Source organism: Serinus canaria, chromosome 20, assembly GCF_022539315.1.
Source record: "Serinus canaria isolate serCan28SL12 chromosome 20, serCan2020, whole genome shotgun sequence".
In the NCBI taxonomy this organism is placed as follows: Eukaryota; Metazoa; Chordata; class Aves; order Passeriformes; family Fringillidae; genus Serinus; species Serinus canaria.
This window is the reverse complement of record NC_066333.1, coordinates 6,567,822-6,585,489: the sequence shown is the minus strand read 5'-3', so window position 1 is coordinate 6,585,489 and position 17,668 is coordinate 6,567,822. Positions and strand designations below refer to the sequence as shown.

The window sequence follows — 17,668 nt, the reverse complement described above, 5'->3', positions numbered from 1 at the left end:
GCTACCCATATCTTTATGAATAGGCAAAAATAAATCAGCATGTGGAGAAAAGCTGGCAATGTCAATGACAGTATGAAATGTAGTTATATTATCTTTTATTTTTTGTTCTATATATAGGGCCTGGGTTCCAATAAATAATTGCTACCTCATGTCTAAAGAAATTCCTTTTTCTGTGAAAAAGACTAAAAGCATCTTCAATAGTGCAATGCAAGAAATGGAGGTTTATGTTGATAACATTCGTAGAAAATTTGGAGTATTTAATTATGCACCTTTCCGGACGCCATATACTCCCAACAATCAATACCAAATGTTGTTAGACCCTGCAAACCCAGCTGCTGGAACTGCAAAGACAGACAAACATGAGAAAATCAAACTAAATTTTGATATGACAGCATCACCCAAGATTCTGATGAGCAAGTCCATGCTGGGCAGTAGCACAGGTCGCAGGATTTCACTGACAGATATGCCACGGTCACCAATGAGTACAAACTCATCAGTTCACACTGGCTCTGATGTTGAACAGGATGCAGAGAAAAAAGCAACTTCCAGTCATTTTAGTGCCAGTGAAGAATCCATGGACTTCATTGAGAAAAATACAGGTAAAAAAAAAAAAAGGAGGTAGAGGGCTTTGGAAATTGACTAATTTTATTCCATGCAGTTTTTAAAAACAGGCTGTATTATGACTTGGTTTATGAAGAAATTTTAAAAAATGGGATGCATTTAATTTTCACTGTCACAGATAAGAAAGAACTGTTCTTTCTGTCACCTTGAGAAGGAATGAATAATCTTGAAAAATGACTAAACCTGTTCAATTTGAATAGCAGAAATAGTTGTAACTATTAAAGTGGAAGTAAATACAAAATAATTTAGAATTGTCATGAGTAGGTGTTCTGGTTTTAAATCTATCTTTATTAATTTTGTACTTTTTCAGCTTCTCCAGCACCAACAAGAACAGGTCAATCAGGGAGCTTGTCAGGCAGCCCCAAACCTTTCTCTCCTCAAGCATCAACGCCAATTTCTGCTAAGCAAGAAAGAACTTCCACGCCAGGAAGCATTCTGAATCTTAACCTTGGTTAGTTCTGATATTTGGAAAACCTAATATTCTTACAGCTGAACAAACTATAGTGGTGTCAGTGCAGCATAATATGAACAAAGTGCTTGTATGTGACTTTAAATGAGCAAAGGTCTTTAAATGAGGCACATGTGTAATTATTGTTTTATCAGATTTACTGGGTTTTTTATCTTGTTAAAGAAAGTTTCCATTACTGTTTCTTGTTGATAACAAGAAGTAGTTAAAGGATAATTTTTTTTTAGCTGAACTGTACAAATGAATAAACGGGGTCTAAATAGTAGGTAAGTTTCTAAAGGTTGTAATTACATGAACATTGCTGTAATGAACATTGCTGCTCTTCACCACTCAGTCTCTCTCAAGTGAATTGCTGGCAAGGTTTTCTTGTGATCTTTAGGATTTAGGATTTACTAGGGCTTCTCTCTTGTTGCCTTCACATCACCTCCTCACTGACCATCCCTCTCTAGGGAGATAGATGGATGAAAGGAATTAGCAGAATTCTTGAAGTCTTGAAACTCCCTAGAAATTTTGGGATTGTGGAATTTTGAAAGATGGAGTGGGTAAGTACTAAGTTGGTAAAATAGTTCTGCAAGCCAAACATGTAAATCACTTTCCTCAGTCATGCTTTGTTCCTGTGAATGTTCTGATTCAGTTCTGGTTATTTTTACCTCCATGTTATATTACACAGAGAATCAGGATTTTGCCCCCTTGGTGTTAGCCAGGTACTTCAGGGAGGCTTAAGTTCAAATAATGAATTCATGTCTTCAGTGCCTTACAGGTATTCTGCTTCTGGATACAAGCTCACAAGTCTACTTTTCAGTGGGTCATATGTGTGGACATAATTGTAGAATTAATTTCTTCTGCTGCACTGCAGCTGTTTGGCACCTCATCTGAGGTGACAATGCATTTGGAAAAACATTAAGAAATGCATAGTGCTGTAGTTGTTGGAGCCACAGGTGGGAGGATCAGCTGGAACACTTTGAATATGTGTAGCATAGATTGGAAAATCTGATGTTATGGTCCATGAGTAATACCATAAAAGAAGTGCTTGTATGCTTTCAAGTAGAATATCTGGGTTTTTTCAGATTTAGGGGAATCTCCTTTATTAAATATACTTTTTGGTGATGAGAATGAACAACCCTTCTTGATTTAATAGTGTCAGCTGTGCCAGACGTGTTCTGTGGGTATTAGAATTTTTCCAATATAACTCATTGTGTCTCATTGTCATATGTGATGTGAACAGAGTTTCTCTCTGCAAAAACAAAAGTGAGAATAGAAAACAAAGACACTTTCTATCTTCAGAAGCGTGCTAGGAGGATTCTGTGGTCTGCAATTCAGCAGAAAGGAAGAAAGAATAAGAGAAATGAACCATCTGTTGCTACTGGCAGGCTTGCTAATTTGAAAAATGGAGGTGGAATGAGCAAGATACACAGGGAGTTGGGGGGAAGAAAACTGTCTGATAGTATAGGACCTGTCCTTGGATAACAGAGGCAAGAAACAATAAGAATGTACCTTGATATGAAATTCAGACTTATAGAGAATGTCTGTCAGAGGAATCATTGGGTCAGGCCTTCGCATTTGTTTCACTTTTCTCTAGGTTGTGCCTCAACAGAAAATGTTTTGTAAATATATATATATATAGAGAGAGTAAAATAAGGCAACACTGTGTCATATTTAACTGCTCTGGAATGAAACTTGAAAATACAACACAAATGCCCATTGTGCCAGTGTTACCTTTTGCCTTCTCCATGGCCTCTGGTTTTTCTCAGCTTATGGGATTGGCTTATTGTGAGCCAGTTGAAGGAGCTTAACTGGCCAAACATAATGATCTTCCTTTTTTTACCCCTTCTTCATGGGTCTTTTCTCTTTCCCAACTAACTCCATTTGGTTTAGTGCCCTAAGCACTGATGGAGTGTCAGCACTCCTGGCAAAAGGTGAAGGATAGGACTGTGCTATACAAATACAGCCTCTGAAGTGGGAAAATAAGTTGGTAAGACAGTTTTACCCTTAGCACTGTAGTGTGCATTCTTTGCAGACACATGGGTGCATTTCAGAGTGAATATTCTATACATGTAAATGAAAAGTCAAGATTTTGCTGACATATACTAAAAAAGTGTTATTTTTTTCTTGAATTTATCAAAAAGTGTTATTTTTTTCTTGAATTTATCAATTTACCAATTTATCCAGTGAAATAATCCACATTTTTATATGTATTCTCATGACCTAACTTTTGGATTTTAAATGATGACTATAAAGATTTTATGTGTCCTATAATATTATAAAGAATTTATTTCTATTTAATTTTCTCAGTGAAGGTAGTACTCCTAGTAGTAAATAACAGCAGGAGTTTAGTAGAGGTGCTGTCAAACAGCTTTACAAACCTGAATGGGAATTTCTTGATAAATTCACATTGATGGAGAAAATGTCCCCATAATTGATGCCTGTGTTTTGTGTGTGAAGAGAGGAAGAATCCATTTTTTGTAGTAAAGTCATTTCAGAGTTACTATTTACCCCACAATTTCAAACAAAGTGCAGTATGTTCAGGATTGTCTGCATTGCTCTTTGGTGAAACGTGTTTTCTTGGGGTTTCTGAGGTTGAGATGACCCCAAGGTGTTAGAAAGTCTCTTTTTCCCAGCCCTGAGATTGAAGGAGGAGTCAGGATTCTTTGGCTGTGGTTTTCAGGGTTGTTTACTTTCTGTTATCTATAACATTCTTTTCCTGACCTGCTGAGTTATGTCTGGCAAGTCAGTCCGTGGCACTCTGAACGCCCTCAGGGCAGTGTTATCTTTTTATACTAAAAACTACGTGTACATTATTTACAATAATTTTCCAATACCTATCACCTATGTTAGACAGTGAGCTTCTCCTCTAAACCAATCCAAAAGTGCCACCATCACCCAGGAGATGGAGGCTGAGAAGGACAAGGCTCAAATCCCTCCATCTTGGCTTCTGAACCCCCATTCTAAAAACCCAAAATTTTACTTTTTTATCCTGTGACAAATTAACTGTCATTCTACTTAAACTCTTGTGGTTTGTAAATATAAAGTTGATAATTTTTATCATGGGTTAAAATCAGAGGCACAGGTGTCTTTGGCTTTGTGCCAAGGTCTCTGAGCCCCCTGGCAGGGGCTCAAGCCCTCCAGGGCAGCCAGAGGGATGTCCTGGGTTCCAGCAGTGTTTGATCTGGATAGCCATCTTGGTTCTTTGTGTAAGATCTTTATTCTGAGCTGCTGTTTGTTGTTGCAGATCGCAGCAAGGCCGAGATGGATCTGAAGGAGCTGAGTGAGTCGGTGCAGCAGCAGAGCACCCCCGTGCAGCTCATCTCCCCCAAGCGCCAGATCCGCAGCAGGTTCCAGCTCAACCTTGACAAGACCATCGAGAGCTGCAAGGCACAACTGGGTGAGTGTCCCTCAAGAACTGTAGCCACATTTCTCCTCACAGAGAAAAGCAAGGCACAATTCTTCCCAAGAATATTTCTGGGTTTCACATTCTCTGAACAGCAGAGAAAGGAGAAACAATTCTTACCATTTCCTGTGCCTGAGTCTGTGCCAAAGTAGAGTGCAACAGTAGGAGATTGTTTACCCAGGGTGATGGTGTTTTGTTTCCTTGGCCTGTCAGTGCCAGGTTTGTGTGTGTGTGTCAGGACTGTCTGCAGGGTTGAGTGCTTGGCAGGTTCAGTTTAGATGTATAGAATAATATAGTATAATAAGGTAATTAATTAGCCTTCTTATATCAATGGAGTCCTCCTCATCATTCCTCCTTCATTGGGACCTGCGACCAGCCAGCTATAAAGACACTCAAATTGGAGGTCAAATGAGTTTTTTGATAGTAAAACCATAAATATTTTATGTTTTAAAACAAGAGTAGAGAATATTCAAGCTCTTTGAGGTGAATAGAATGCACCAAACTAGTTTGTTTTAAAACACAGTGAGATTTGATTCTTCAAATTTTTGTTTCATCTTTTAACCTGTTTTTGTACCATTCTGATGTAGATAGTATGAGAGGATTATAGTTTTATCTGCTTTGCATGTTGAAAAATTGGAGAATTCTTCCTAAATTCTGTCAGTTGCACAAAGTAGAATGAATGTAAGTAACTAACTATAATCAGGTGAATAGTGTTGCTGATTTTTTTAAGGTGGCTTCTTGTGGATAAAAAGAATTCATTTTTGTATTTGTCAGCATTGGGTCCTCAGTTGAACAAAAGACCTTGCAGGTAGTGGGAAAAAGCAGTGAAAGGAGGGCCATTGAATGAAATAAAAATATTAACTGGAGTATGTAGAAGTTCATTCTTATACATTATGGTGCTGGGATAGGGCACTAAGCTTTGTACCTTAAGGACTGATAGTTAAGGTAATGGTATGTGTACACTTTGTTCCAGTATATAGAGTATTTTCTTGGTAATGTCAGTCAGTCTGATGTCAGCATGGAATGTACTTTCCTTCCCACAATTAGGAATAAATGAAATATCTGAAGCTGTTTATACTGCAGTAGAACACAGTGACTCTGAAGATTCTGAAAAATCTGATACCAGTGACAGTGAATATAGCGATGAGGATCAGAAATCAAAGAATGATCAAGAGGATGGGGAGGACAAGGAAGGTGCAAGAAGTGACAAAGAATCACTGAGCTTGAAAAAAAAACCTAAGCCTCCAGCACAGAATGAAGACAAGGAGGAACTTAAAAGCACAAGTCCAGAAGTGGAGAAAACAGAAGAACCAGTCAAGGACAAGGCTGTTTCTGACACTGAAAAAGAATTTTCTGAAAAGGGAAAGAGTTTACAGCATCCTGCAAAAGAAAAGCTGAAAGGTAAAGATGAAACAGACTCTCCAACTGTGCATCTAGGACTGGACTCTGATTCTGAGAGTGAACTTGTCATCGATCTAGGAGATGATCATTGTGCTCGTGAAGGAAGGAAAAACAAGAAAGAATCTAAAGAATCTTCTCCTAAACAAGATGGTAGGATGAAATTATTTCTTTTTGTTTCCCCTCTGTTCTGTTCTTACCAAAGGTAGAATTGCCACCTTTATTTTTGCATTAAGATAAAAATTGTTTTAATACAGATATTTTTAGGAGCGATTGTTCATTCTTTGTGGCTATGAAAAAAGCTTTCAGTGCCCATTGTAGTTTCTGGTTTAAACAAAATTAGTTTTACTGTTTCCTTTCAGCAGAGTGGAACTATGAATATCCATAATTTTTGCTGGGCAGGACCCAGCACTTGGCCTTATTGAACTTAAGTTGTCCCAGCCCATTGATTCAATCTGTCAAGATCTTTGCAGAGCCTTCCTGCCTTGAGCAGATCAGCACCCCTGCCCAACGTGGTGTCATCTTCATTTGGTTGTCAATGTCAGTTCACTGTTGTTTAGAAAGTTTATAGTTTCTTCAGTTACTGCTCAGACATTAATCCTTAAGAATGTTTTTTTCTCTTGAAAGAAATTGGGATGACAGGTGAAAGTGGTAAGGTAGAAACACCCTAACAAGTGCTAACCTCTCATATAACTTTTGAATGAGGTCAGGCTGGTTTTTCTTGGTTTTGTACTTCTTGTTTTGCTTAGCCACTGATGCATCTGAATTGCCACCACTTTCAACTAGACTGAAATGACTTTACTTGTAGAATATTGATACTTTTGAGGAAAACAATACAAAGCAGACTGGAAGGTATATATAGTAGTTCCAAAAACTAGATGGAAAATTACAAATCAGATGTGCTGGTGAAAAGCAGGCATAACATTTTATGTTTTGTTTAGTTGTAGGTAAAACTCCACCTTCCTCCAGTGCAAGCACCCAGCCTCTACCAGAAACTCCAGTGCTCACCCGCTCGGCATCGCAGACCCCCCCAGCTGGTGTGACAGCAACCACCAGTGCTGCTTCTACTGTCAGTGCTCCCTCTGCTGCCACAGGGAGCCCTGTGAAAAAGCAGAGGCCTCTGCTGCCCAAGGAAACTGCCCCTGCTGTGCAGAGGGTGGTGTGGAATTCTTCCAATAAATTCCAGACATCATCTCAGAAGTGGCACATGCAGAAGGTACAGAGGCAGCAGCAGCAGAGCCAGCAGTCTCAGTCACAGCAGCCTCAGTCCTCTCAGGGGACAAGATACCAGACAAGACAAGCAGTTAAAGGTACACACTTTTCTAACTCAAATGTGCCTGTGGTGCCATAATTCCCCAGTAGTGATCCCTGTGCTCCAAGGGTGCACAGCCAAGAGTTCTTCTGTATAAATAAAATCTCAAAGTGTGCTTCTACTCTGCTAAGTGTCTTTAGTATAAAAGTTACTCACTATACTTGCTCTTTCTGGTGTGTATTTAGAGTCATGTCTCCTTATTTTAATGACAAAAAATTTTGTGTCTGTATAAATATTTTTGTTTTTCATAGCCATAACAGATTTGGAAGGGTGAACTGAATAATTTTCTGGATCATATGCTAAAACCATTAACTATTCCACTTGCATGTTTACCAATGTCACCTCAGTATCCACAAATTGCTTCCAGTTTTATCTGACAGATCTGAAGGGTTTTTCAGAGTATAATTTGACAACAATGAAATTACCCAGGCTCCAGGATTTGTCTTTGAAATCCCTGTTGTTTAACAAGACTTTGATGCTGGTTTACTGAGCAAACAGCCCTGGCATTTCAGAATGTTTTCACAACTGTTTTCTCACCACCCCTTTGCTGGAGCCTTCACCAATAGCTGGCACAGGGTAACACAAGCCTGTGCTGCTGATACTTCACTTAACAGGAACTTTATGTAAATCAGCTTCATTTGTCATTTCAAGTTAATAAACTGAAATGTTTACTGCTGTGCCTGATGAGGAGACATTCTCCACTCTGCTGACAGCACTGGCACACAGGTAGAGGAGAGAGGTTTGGGTGATGGCTCACATACAGACATTTCCAGAGGCTCATTTCTCTGTTTCCAAACTGCTTTTGTTTCTGTCATTTAAACAGTGTTGAGGAAGTGGCATCTTTCTGCTTTTAGACTGCACAAATTGATACAGAAATATGCAGTGAGGAAAACTAAATGTGAAAATTGGAGAAGTTAAATGTTAAACTTTAAATAGAATCATACTTTAATACATACCTTAATAGTAGGGGCTAAACATTGTGTTCAGCCCATGAGTTTGTTTTCTCAGTATTGTTTACTACTGAGCACATCATGGCAATGTTCCATCTTAAATATTATAGTCTGGAAATCTATGGTGTGAAAACTAAAATCTATAGATTTCTTATATACTGAATTGGCATAAAAAGAAATACAGCACATAAAGGTGAATAAATTGTTTATTTCAGTAATTCCACTACTGAGGAAATTGGCAATAAAGACATCTTTTATAATATGAATCAGAAAAAATAGCTTGAAAAGTTTTATTCTTAAAAAAAACACCATTTAAAAAATACTTCAGCAGATAAGTCATTAGAACTGAGGGAGGCTTCTGCTCTGGCCAGTCTAAAATGATAAGTTTCAAAGTTACCTCTAAGCCTTACAATTATGTACAAGTTCAGTGGCTGAGCACTGTGTAATTAATCAATAGATGGCACCATTGTATAAATAATACAAATCTGAAGTGGTAACATGCACACAGTTTAGTTAGAGATTGAAGGTAGAAAGTTTGCCTGTTGTTTTCATAATTCCTTGTGTGATTGATCCCCTCACTGTTCTCTTTTCTTAGCTGTGCAGCAAAAAGAGATCACCCAGAGCACTTCCACATCCACTATAACCTTGGTCACAAGCACTCAGCCTATTTCTATGGTTACCAGCTCTGGATCTGCAAGCACACTTTCTTCTTCACTCAACACAGACTTGCCCATTGCAACAGCTTCAGCTGATGTGGCTGCAGATATTGCTAAATACACCAGCAAAGTAAGTTCTGGAGGAAGGTTTAATGAAGTTGTCCCTCTCTTTTAAAACACCCTGTAGTTTCATCAGGTGGAAAAATGTGTGTTCACACATTAAAGATATGCAAAGTTGTTAAAGAGAAGGGGTGGTCTCACATAGTGACCCTGAGGGAAGGGATGTGAGCTTTCCATACTCTCTTAGATACTTAGATTTAAAAAATCAATGAATCCTATATATTTTTGCATTGAGTTTCTTCCCCAAATTCATGGTTATATATTTTGCGTTTATAAAATATATCAATAGCAATTTCTTAGAAAAGTAGAAAGTCAAGCAGTTCACCTGTTTAGGACACTTAAAAATTAGAGTCCTGATCAATACTGTTGTGCTCTACCTTCCAAATAAGTAGAACCAGATAAATATAATATATTTAGAGAGAGAGAGAGAAGGGTAGCAATATAGGTTCCCAGTAGAGGGATTGAAAGAAAATGAAAGTGGAAATCTGTTAAAAATATATATAAAAGAATTCTTTTCTTTTCTTTTTGTCTTTCAGATGATGGATGCCATCAAAGGAACAATGACTGAAATATATAATGATCTTTCAAAAAATACTACTGGAAGTACAATAGCTGAGGTTAGTGTAAGATTAAAAAACCCCTTCCATTTTAAGTTTGAAAAATGCAAATTAGTATTTTTATATTTATAAATGTGCGCCATAACTGTATCTACAATGTATTATATATGGAGATTGTCAAGAGATAAGTAATTTCTGTGCTGTTTTAGAAGTAATGATTAGAATGGTGGAAAAAAACCACTGAAAAAATACCAGGTGGGCTCTGTAAGATAAGCATTAAGCCATCAAACCTGGGTTCTTCAATCTTCTGTCAAGAATTTGCCACCTTTTTTAAAATCAGAAATGAAGTTGGTTTTTTTGAAAATAAAATTTTTGTAAACTCTGTAGTGCAGTAGTTTATTACAACCATAGTTTTTAATACTTCTTTGAAATATGTTGAAACACTTTGCATTTTTAATGAAATGCTATACATGGCTTTTAATGTTCCCTAAGGGTAGGACTTAGTATCTTGTAAGGATTTTTTTTAACCTTGGAAAAAGCAGATTAAGCAGTGCAAACTAAAAATGAATGGGAACAAATAAAGCTCAAAGTGTGATGATTTGTGTACCTGCTTAAACCAAAATAAAGAAGTCAAAGTTCTGGGCAAAAATATTTGTATTCCCATTCCGCAGTGAATAGGTAATCTTGCTTTTCTAAGCCTCATCTAGTTAAAATTAAAGACATGAAATGTCATGCTAATAAATGCAACCAGCACTGAGGAATAGGTTCTTGAGTCCAGTCAGAAATTTGAGATGTTTCAGAGGAATCAATTTTAACAGAAGTTAATGTAAGTTTAACAGTTTTTTTTTGTCTTCAAAGAGTCCTGTGCTCTTGATGGTGAGCAAATCCAGCAAACAGATATTTAGAATACTTCACACTTTGGTTTGGGGTTTACTATTGTCTTTTCCTCATGTTAATATGAAGGAGCCTTGATGTAAACAATGGCTCATTGCTTTGGGCATGGTTTTTTATATAATAATTATGTATTACACACCATGCCCTGTTTGTTATTGCTAACTATTAAATTTTTAATATTTAGATTCGGCGTTTGAGGATTGAGATAGAAAAACTTCAATGGTTACATCAACAGGAACTTTCAGAAATGAAACATAATCTAGGTATGAAAATGACAGTCCAAAACAGTGTCAGGTATTGTCCTACATAGAAAATGGAAATGCTTATAGTGTGTGTTACCTTCATCACATTGTCCCTCTTGGAACTAACACATTTTGCTTTCTAAAGAAACTAAGATACGATGAACAAATGAGATGAGAGAAGAGATGGAATCCTCTGTATTTTCTGAACTTGGAGCAGAACAAAAGTTTGGGCTTGCAAAGACAAAGCACATTAGCAGCAGCTTCATATGTTCTTTTAGTGCTTATGCTATATTCTGGTTCTTTGTGGGACATCTAGAACTAAAGTGTTAAACAAATGGAAGGTAATAGTTAAAAATCATGGTGCCAGAATAAGAAAAGATGGAAGACTTGTATTTGTTGAGTAGGTATAAAACAGATGCCCAAACTCAGGGAATATCTTGGCTGCTAGCTTTAATTTCATATTGTCTTTAAACTTATGAATATTACTGTTCTGCTCCTTGCTGTTGGGGAGTGGAAAATGCAAACCCACCTTTCTCTGGATTTTGAGTAGAACTGACAATGGCTGAAATGCGTCAGAGCCTGGAACAGGAACGAGATCGTTTGATTGCTGAGGTGAAGAAGCAGCTGGAACTGGAAAAGCAACAAGCAGTGGATGAGACCAAGAAGAAGCAATGGTGTGCCAACTGCAAGAAAGAGGCCATCTTTTATTGCTGTTGGAATACCAGCTACTGTGACTACCCCTGCCAACAAGCTCACTGGCCTGAGCATATGAAATCTTGCACACAGTCAGGTAATGGTGCCTCTTACACAGCTGGGGGGTTTGGGTGGGTGGATGGATGCACAGTGACTCAGTTCTTCGTGTGCAGATGTCACTCTGAGGAGGGACTGTGGACTGGCTCCCTTGAGTAGTGGCCTTATTCTCTTTTTTCCTTGATTTTAGCTACTGCGACACAGCAAGAAACAGATACTGAAATTAGCACAGAAACACTAAATAAATCCTCCCAGCCCAGTTCAAGTGTGCAGTCTACACCCACAGAAACAGCCAGCACTCCTAAGGAAAAGGAAGGTTCAGCTGATAAAAGCAAAGAGAGTGTTACAGTGAGTATCATCACTTCAAACAAAAATCATGTGTAAGATTTCTCTGAAACCTTCCCCTAAAGGCTTCCCTGGATAAACCAGGAATTTATAACCATTTGTATATTTGAAAGTGCTTTTTGGGGAGTGATCGAGAGTTGTGGTTTTTGTTCTTCATCTTGTAAAAAAACCTTCTTCTGCCCTTTGGGAACACCCTTTCCCTTTTACTAATTCCCAAAAAAACCTTGTGTTGGCTTGGCTGGTCCTTCCAGCCAAGGGGGACTGGACCTCTTTCTCTCTCTCTCTCCAGGACCCATCAGTGTAGCTTCTGGTCTGGATCTTTCGATACACGTTGCCTTCTGATAAGCAATACTGACTGCAGCACTTCCAAGCCCTTCTTGCCTGGGGGTTCAGAGGCCAAGCTCAAGACCTGCATTCAAACCAACTTACTTTCTCACCACAGACTGCCATTAGGGTACCACAATGTTCCATAACACTGATACAACACTTCACCTGGATCTACGGTTAACGCAGCAGTTTTGAAATCCTCCATAGCATCTACTCTGATAGTTTTCAGTAGGCAAGGATGAGCAAATGCTCTAAAAAAAGGGACTTAACATTGCATATATAGAAAATGTTTATAGAGAAGATTCTGCTTTATAGGTAGGGCTTGACTATTAGCAATTTTGGCATCAGTTTTTTTCTGCCCTTGCAAGATTTATTAAATGAAAAATTTTAGTGGGGGGAGGGTGGGGCTGATCCTTCAAACCCTTACACATGATCCTCCACATCAGTAGGAGCCTTGTTGTATTTTAAAATATTAAAAGCAAACTAATTTTGTAGTATTGTGATTCCAGCATGATGTCTCATCGAGATAGTCCTGTAGAATTGGGAAGCATAGTAATTTAGAGAGCTGTGTTCATTTCTTGACACTTTTGCTACTGTCTGGTGTTAGATCTCTGGGCTTGAAATGTCATCTAAGGGAGTAACTTGGGGAACAGATTTGAAGGGGGGAAAAGGAGGTGCTGTTTCACTTACATGTTTTGATGAAGTTGGTTAAACTCTGGCTCACTCACCTAATGTTTGTATGCATTGTTATGGCAGCACAAGCTTTGTATTACTGGGGGAAGTAGGGAATGTGAGACCTAAAACCTGCCAGGGAATATTCCAGTTACACAGATATGGAATTGCTTTTATATAGATGTTCTACCTGAAACATCATGCTGTATACATTGATCATGTTCATAATTTGAATTTTCTTTTATTAACAAAGAAGTAACCCGTGAATTCATTAAGATGCAAATTTTTAACACAGAGAAAACATCCAACAAAAATTGCATATCATAACAATAATAATGTAACAACTAGGTGGAATTTATGTACAAGCTGAGGCTTCTACTGAGGTTGCCTGTGCTGTCTCTGCAGATAGCAACAGGTGTGACAAGCACCCAGCCTATAAAACTGGTCCAGGTACCGCAGACCACCACCTTTATTCCAACTACTCAACCCACAATTGTAAGTACATTCATAACTTAAAGTCTGCAGCAATGCTGTTCCTGGCATTAAAATTGCTCAGTATCTCTGGGGGGTTGTCTCCGTCTGCTGTTGTATCAAGAGATGAATTCACTGGTATAGTCTCAAATTGCAGTGCAAAATGCTTTATTTTGCTGTGCAACATTCCACCCTTTCATTCCATTCATGATTGCAAGGATTCAGAAATCGTTAAGTCTGGCAAAGGCACTGAGGACAGGCAGAGGCCAGTTCACATTATTGGTCTGTTTCATGTATATACTCGACCACAACATCAATGTAAATATATAGAATTCATTTTAAATATCTTTTAAATATTGTTTTGTCTATGGTATCCTAAAGAGATTTAGAGATTTAATTATTTCTGAGCTATGCTTGATATTCCTGTGACATCTCAGTACCTGTGAAAAAGATTATGCATTTGTCAGCAGTGTCTCTCCCATGCAGTCTTGCACATTAGCATAAAGAAATGAGAAATTGCATTGGAATCAGCCTGGGTTTTTTCCATCAAAGGCTTAACCAAGGACATCTGAATTCCCTAGTGTCAGTCACAGTAGATGGGACAAAAGTGAGTTGGATTTTTGTATTTTATGCACCATATTAGCCTGTTGTTTCAGCTGTTTGTGCTCTGCAGTGCTCATGTCAGAGCCAGCTACTGAGCTGGTGCTGCCCTGATCACAGCACGTGCTCTGCCTCTGTGCTGGGTTCAGCAGGGAAGCCCACGTGTGGGTTACTTCATTTCTGACTCAAAAGACGCTGTTATAAACGATGTGATTTAACAGTGTACCTTACCCACACTGTGACTGTGAGGCCTGATGTGCTAGTGATGTTCCTCTGTCTCTCTCTTTCCCTGTGCACACCCCCAGCTGCAGGACACACCTGTGTGTGTTGGTGGATACACGCTCATGCACGAACAGTGCTTCACAGCCATCAGATTCCACACAAACACAGCTCTTGTGGGGATGGAGACTTCCCACATTCCTCAGCATTTCAATTCCACTTGGTCTCACCTGAGACCACTGTGCACCTTTGCAGCATTGGCCCTGAGTTGCTTGGACTGAACTACCATTAACAAGGTTTTGTATGTGTTTTAAAATCCAATAGCAGACTTCTAAGACATCAGGCTTCTTTTGTGAATAGCTGCGAGGTTGTAAGATCCTACGGTGGTTTTGTGTAATATTCAGAAAAATGGCAGTTATCCTCATCTGTTTTCTGTAACACAGAGTGTGTTGAGTTATGTAAAGCAGAATTGGAAGGTGTGAAAGGTTTCCAACTTTATTTGTGCATGTTTATAACTTTGTACACATTTGCATTAGTCTTGCACAGCTACAGACACCTCTGTATTCTAATGACTGCACGTGCAATTTAAATAATTTTAAACCTTAGTGCATGTTTAATATGTATGCAAAATGTACATATGTGTAAAACTGGCAGAGGTGGAAAACTTACCTCTCAGGGAATGATCTTAACCCATTTAAGGAGTCTCACACATTCCATATTCCGATCGCGCTGAGAACTGAAATCAATTAATTAATTAATTCCATGTGTGTAAGTGTGTATATTTAAAAGGCAACTGTGGCAACCTTAATTTCCCCAGCTCTAGTACTGACAGTGACTTACATAATGGCTTCTTTAGAATTCAGTTTGCACTTTGTGTCCAACTAGGAACAACTTCCATTGTATCTTCTGGGTACCATTTCCACTGAACCTTGTAAAGATGTCTGAAATCATTACAAAATGGCAGTAATTTTGAATTTATTTAGCAAATTAGTCCCATGTTTGTTTTTTATTCTTCCTGCAGTTAAAATAATGTAAAAATATGAACCCATCTTCTTTGCATTCCAGGGAATGGAATGAGTAGGCTTCTGGAAGGCACAGACTCAGTCACAAAGGAGCTGTAATCCATCTCAGCAGGGATACTCAGAGTCTTTGTGGAATATCATTAAGACACTCATGTGGTTTCTTGAATCAGTGTGGGGAAACATTGGGCTTCACTGAACTTGTATTTGTTCTTCCATGTCCTCTCTGGAATGTCACTACCATTGGGGGAAGATCTGTACATCCCTTTCAGGTTCCTCAAAATCTCACTCCCTGTTTCTTCCACAAGATGTTGTGAACTGAAATGGATGCGTTTGTCTGATCACCAGTTGTGCATCACTGGAATTGTGTTGGAACACACTTTACAGTTTGTATGGTAGAGACATTTCTAGACTTTCTCACGTTCTTGGAGGAAGGTTAAGATACAGACTTTAGGTTCAATAAATCCTCTTACAGATCTCCAGAGTGATGTGACCTTGACCAGATTGTTTAACATTCTTGTGCCTTTGTCTCTGCATCTGTAGAATGAATTACCACCTATAGAGATGTCCTGAAACTCCATTTGTTGAGATGTATAAATCATGATCAGTATGATGGAAGTGTAAAGTTTATTCTATATTAATATTTTTACAGGGTGTGTAAGACAGTTCCCAGTAATGCTGATGTTTTTGCTATTGATTTGTGCAGAAGTTAACTTAAGTACTTTTTTTTTTGTTCAAATGGATGTTCTTTGTTCTCTTCTGTGTAGACTGAATGCATGGGGGGAAGCTCCTTTTGGGGAAAAAGATTTAAGTAACGTGTAACGAGAATATACTTATAAACAAGGGTATTTTTGTACTCCAGTTTGATTTGTCAGAACTTTTTCAAGTGACAAAGGATTTTCTTAGCCCTTTTTCCTCTTCCCACATATTAGTTTGCAGAAATACATAACTGGATGTAACTCTGAAACCCTCACCCTCCAAGCACAGGCAGTGTGTGCAGCCCCTATAGCACCTCCTGTCCCTGTAATTCTAGAGCAGTGATGAGATCACAGAAACTCTTGGCTATAGGCAAGTAATGCACTACTCCTCCCCTGGAATGAGGTAATACTGTGGTAATAAAGGTATTATTAGTTCTTGCACAAATTTGGAACTTGTTCTGGATTTCCCCTGGAAAACAAACCTCTATTTCTGTGGTCATGTTTATGTGACCTTTAACATAACAATCTGTTTCTCTTGGTTTTAATCCACAGACCATTCCTGTAGTGGTAAGTCCTTCTGCTGGGACAGTGGCAATGAGAACTGGAGTTCAGTATGTTCAGACCACAATGCCAGTCCAAGTACGAAGAGTCTAACTGCTAACAAGAAGTTCATACAATTGTTGGAATAAAAAAAGCTAATAGAAATGTGACAAATAAACACAGTTCTTTGGATTAACCTCAGAGGTTCAGACTTTAGCTTTGTGTATGTGTACAAAGCATTAATTACACTACATTAATGTAAAGCATTAGTGCTGGCTTAGAAAAGCTAAGGACAGGTAAGATCCATATTAAATCTATGCTTCTTTTGTAAATAATGTACAATTTGTGGATGTCATTAGAGTATCATCTCCTTTTTATATTTGTATTGACTTTAACTTATAAAGTGTGTTGGAAGTTGGAAAAGGAAGGTTCAAAAGAGCCTTACCACAACCTAATGCTGAGAACTGGTCTTCGGAAACTGCATCAAATAAGCTGATACAGAAAATCTGAACAACTTTTTGCATTTGGAGTGAAAAAAACTTCTGCACTTTGAAACTCTTGTGGAATTTTTCTGAACAACCAAGAGATGAAGGATATCTCTTTTCAGCTAACTCTATTAGGCAAATTATGGACCTGAAATCCATAAAAATGTAAACTGTTTTTCACAATGACCAGGCTGACAACAACTATTAATGTTGTTTAAGGTTAAAATTATTTTAAAATTTTATTCAGTCTAAGATCAGAAAATTTGCAAGGTGTAATAGCAGCTGGTTGTAGCAGGATTTCTGATTACTGGTATCAAAGATCAAGGAAAGTAAAGTTTGTTGCCATGCTTCACAGTTTTCTTATTTTTTAAAAATCCTCCCAAAGGACTTTGAAGAAGAATTAGGTGTGGAGAAAAACATGCATTGGGAAACATGGGCAAAGGACTTTTGATGCTGGGCCAGAGCATGTATTATTTATATGATGGAATTTCTGTTTTCTGTAAGCATGAAGCAGTGCAGTATGAGAGGAAGAACCCCCTGGAGATGCTGTCTGTTACACTGAGGCTGTAGTCCCATTTTGTATGTTGTGTAAAACGAAAGCATTGAACAAAGCAAAGGTGATGTATGTATATGAGAAAATTAACTGTATGATATCATTCCAGTACATCCTGTTGTACATTTTAGTCATGTTGATTTCTCCCATTGTTTATATAAGAATGCGGTTTGTACAGTCTCCAGCTAGTACCCAGATTAGAGGGAAAAAAGTATTAGAATAAAAAGAAAAAAAGTGAGAACAGAATATTCATTAATTGCAGTTGTGTCAAAACTAGCCTAGCTGGCCTTATTTGTGAAGCATAATTGCTTTTAGCATATGGAAGTATTTTTTCACATTTTCTTTGTAAAAAATTTGTATTAAACTTAAATATCTTTTTTGACAA

General features: G+C 38.1%; 1 protein-coding gene across 7 annotated transcripts in view; it reads left to right on the top strand.

Annotated features, from left to right (window-relative positions):
- The window catches only part of ZMYND8 (zinc finger MYND-type containing 8), a 48,541-nt gene extending 30,873 nt beyond the window's left edge, over positions 1 to 17,668 (top strand). For 4 of the 7 annotated variants that reach the window (XM_030231130.2, XM_030231127.2, XM_030231128.2 and 1 more), the window contains exons 11-21: positions 118 to 599; positions 932 to 1,072; positions 4,317 to 4,469; positions 5,523 to 6,026; positions 6,815 to 7,183; positions 8,731 to 8,921; positions 9,448 to 9,528; positions 10,547 to 10,625; positions 11,155 to 11,394; positions 11,545 to 11,702; positions 11,989 to 17,668. In XM_030231130.2, the coding sequence (XP_030086990.1) occupies positions 118 to 599; positions 932 to 1,072; positions 4,317 to 4,469; positions 5,523 to 6,026; positions 6,815 to 7,183; positions 8,731 to 8,921; positions 9,448 to 9,528; positions 10,547 to 10,625; positions 11,155 to 11,394; positions 11,545 to 11,702; positions 11,989 to 12,003 (2,413 nt within the window). In that variant the 3' untranslated portion in view covers positions 12,004 to 17,668. Of the gene's footprint in view, positions 1 to 117; positions 600 to 931; positions 1,073 to 1,536; positions 1,630 to 4,316; positions 4,470 to 5,522; positions 6,027 to 6,814; positions 7,184 to 8,730; positions 8,922 to 9,447; positions 9,529 to 10,546; positions 10,626 to 11,154; positions 11,395 to 11,544; positions 11,703 to 11,988 lie in introns of those variants that run through there. The other 3 variants (XR_003945124.2, XM_030231131.2, XR_007779182.1) reach the window with 3 other exon arrangements.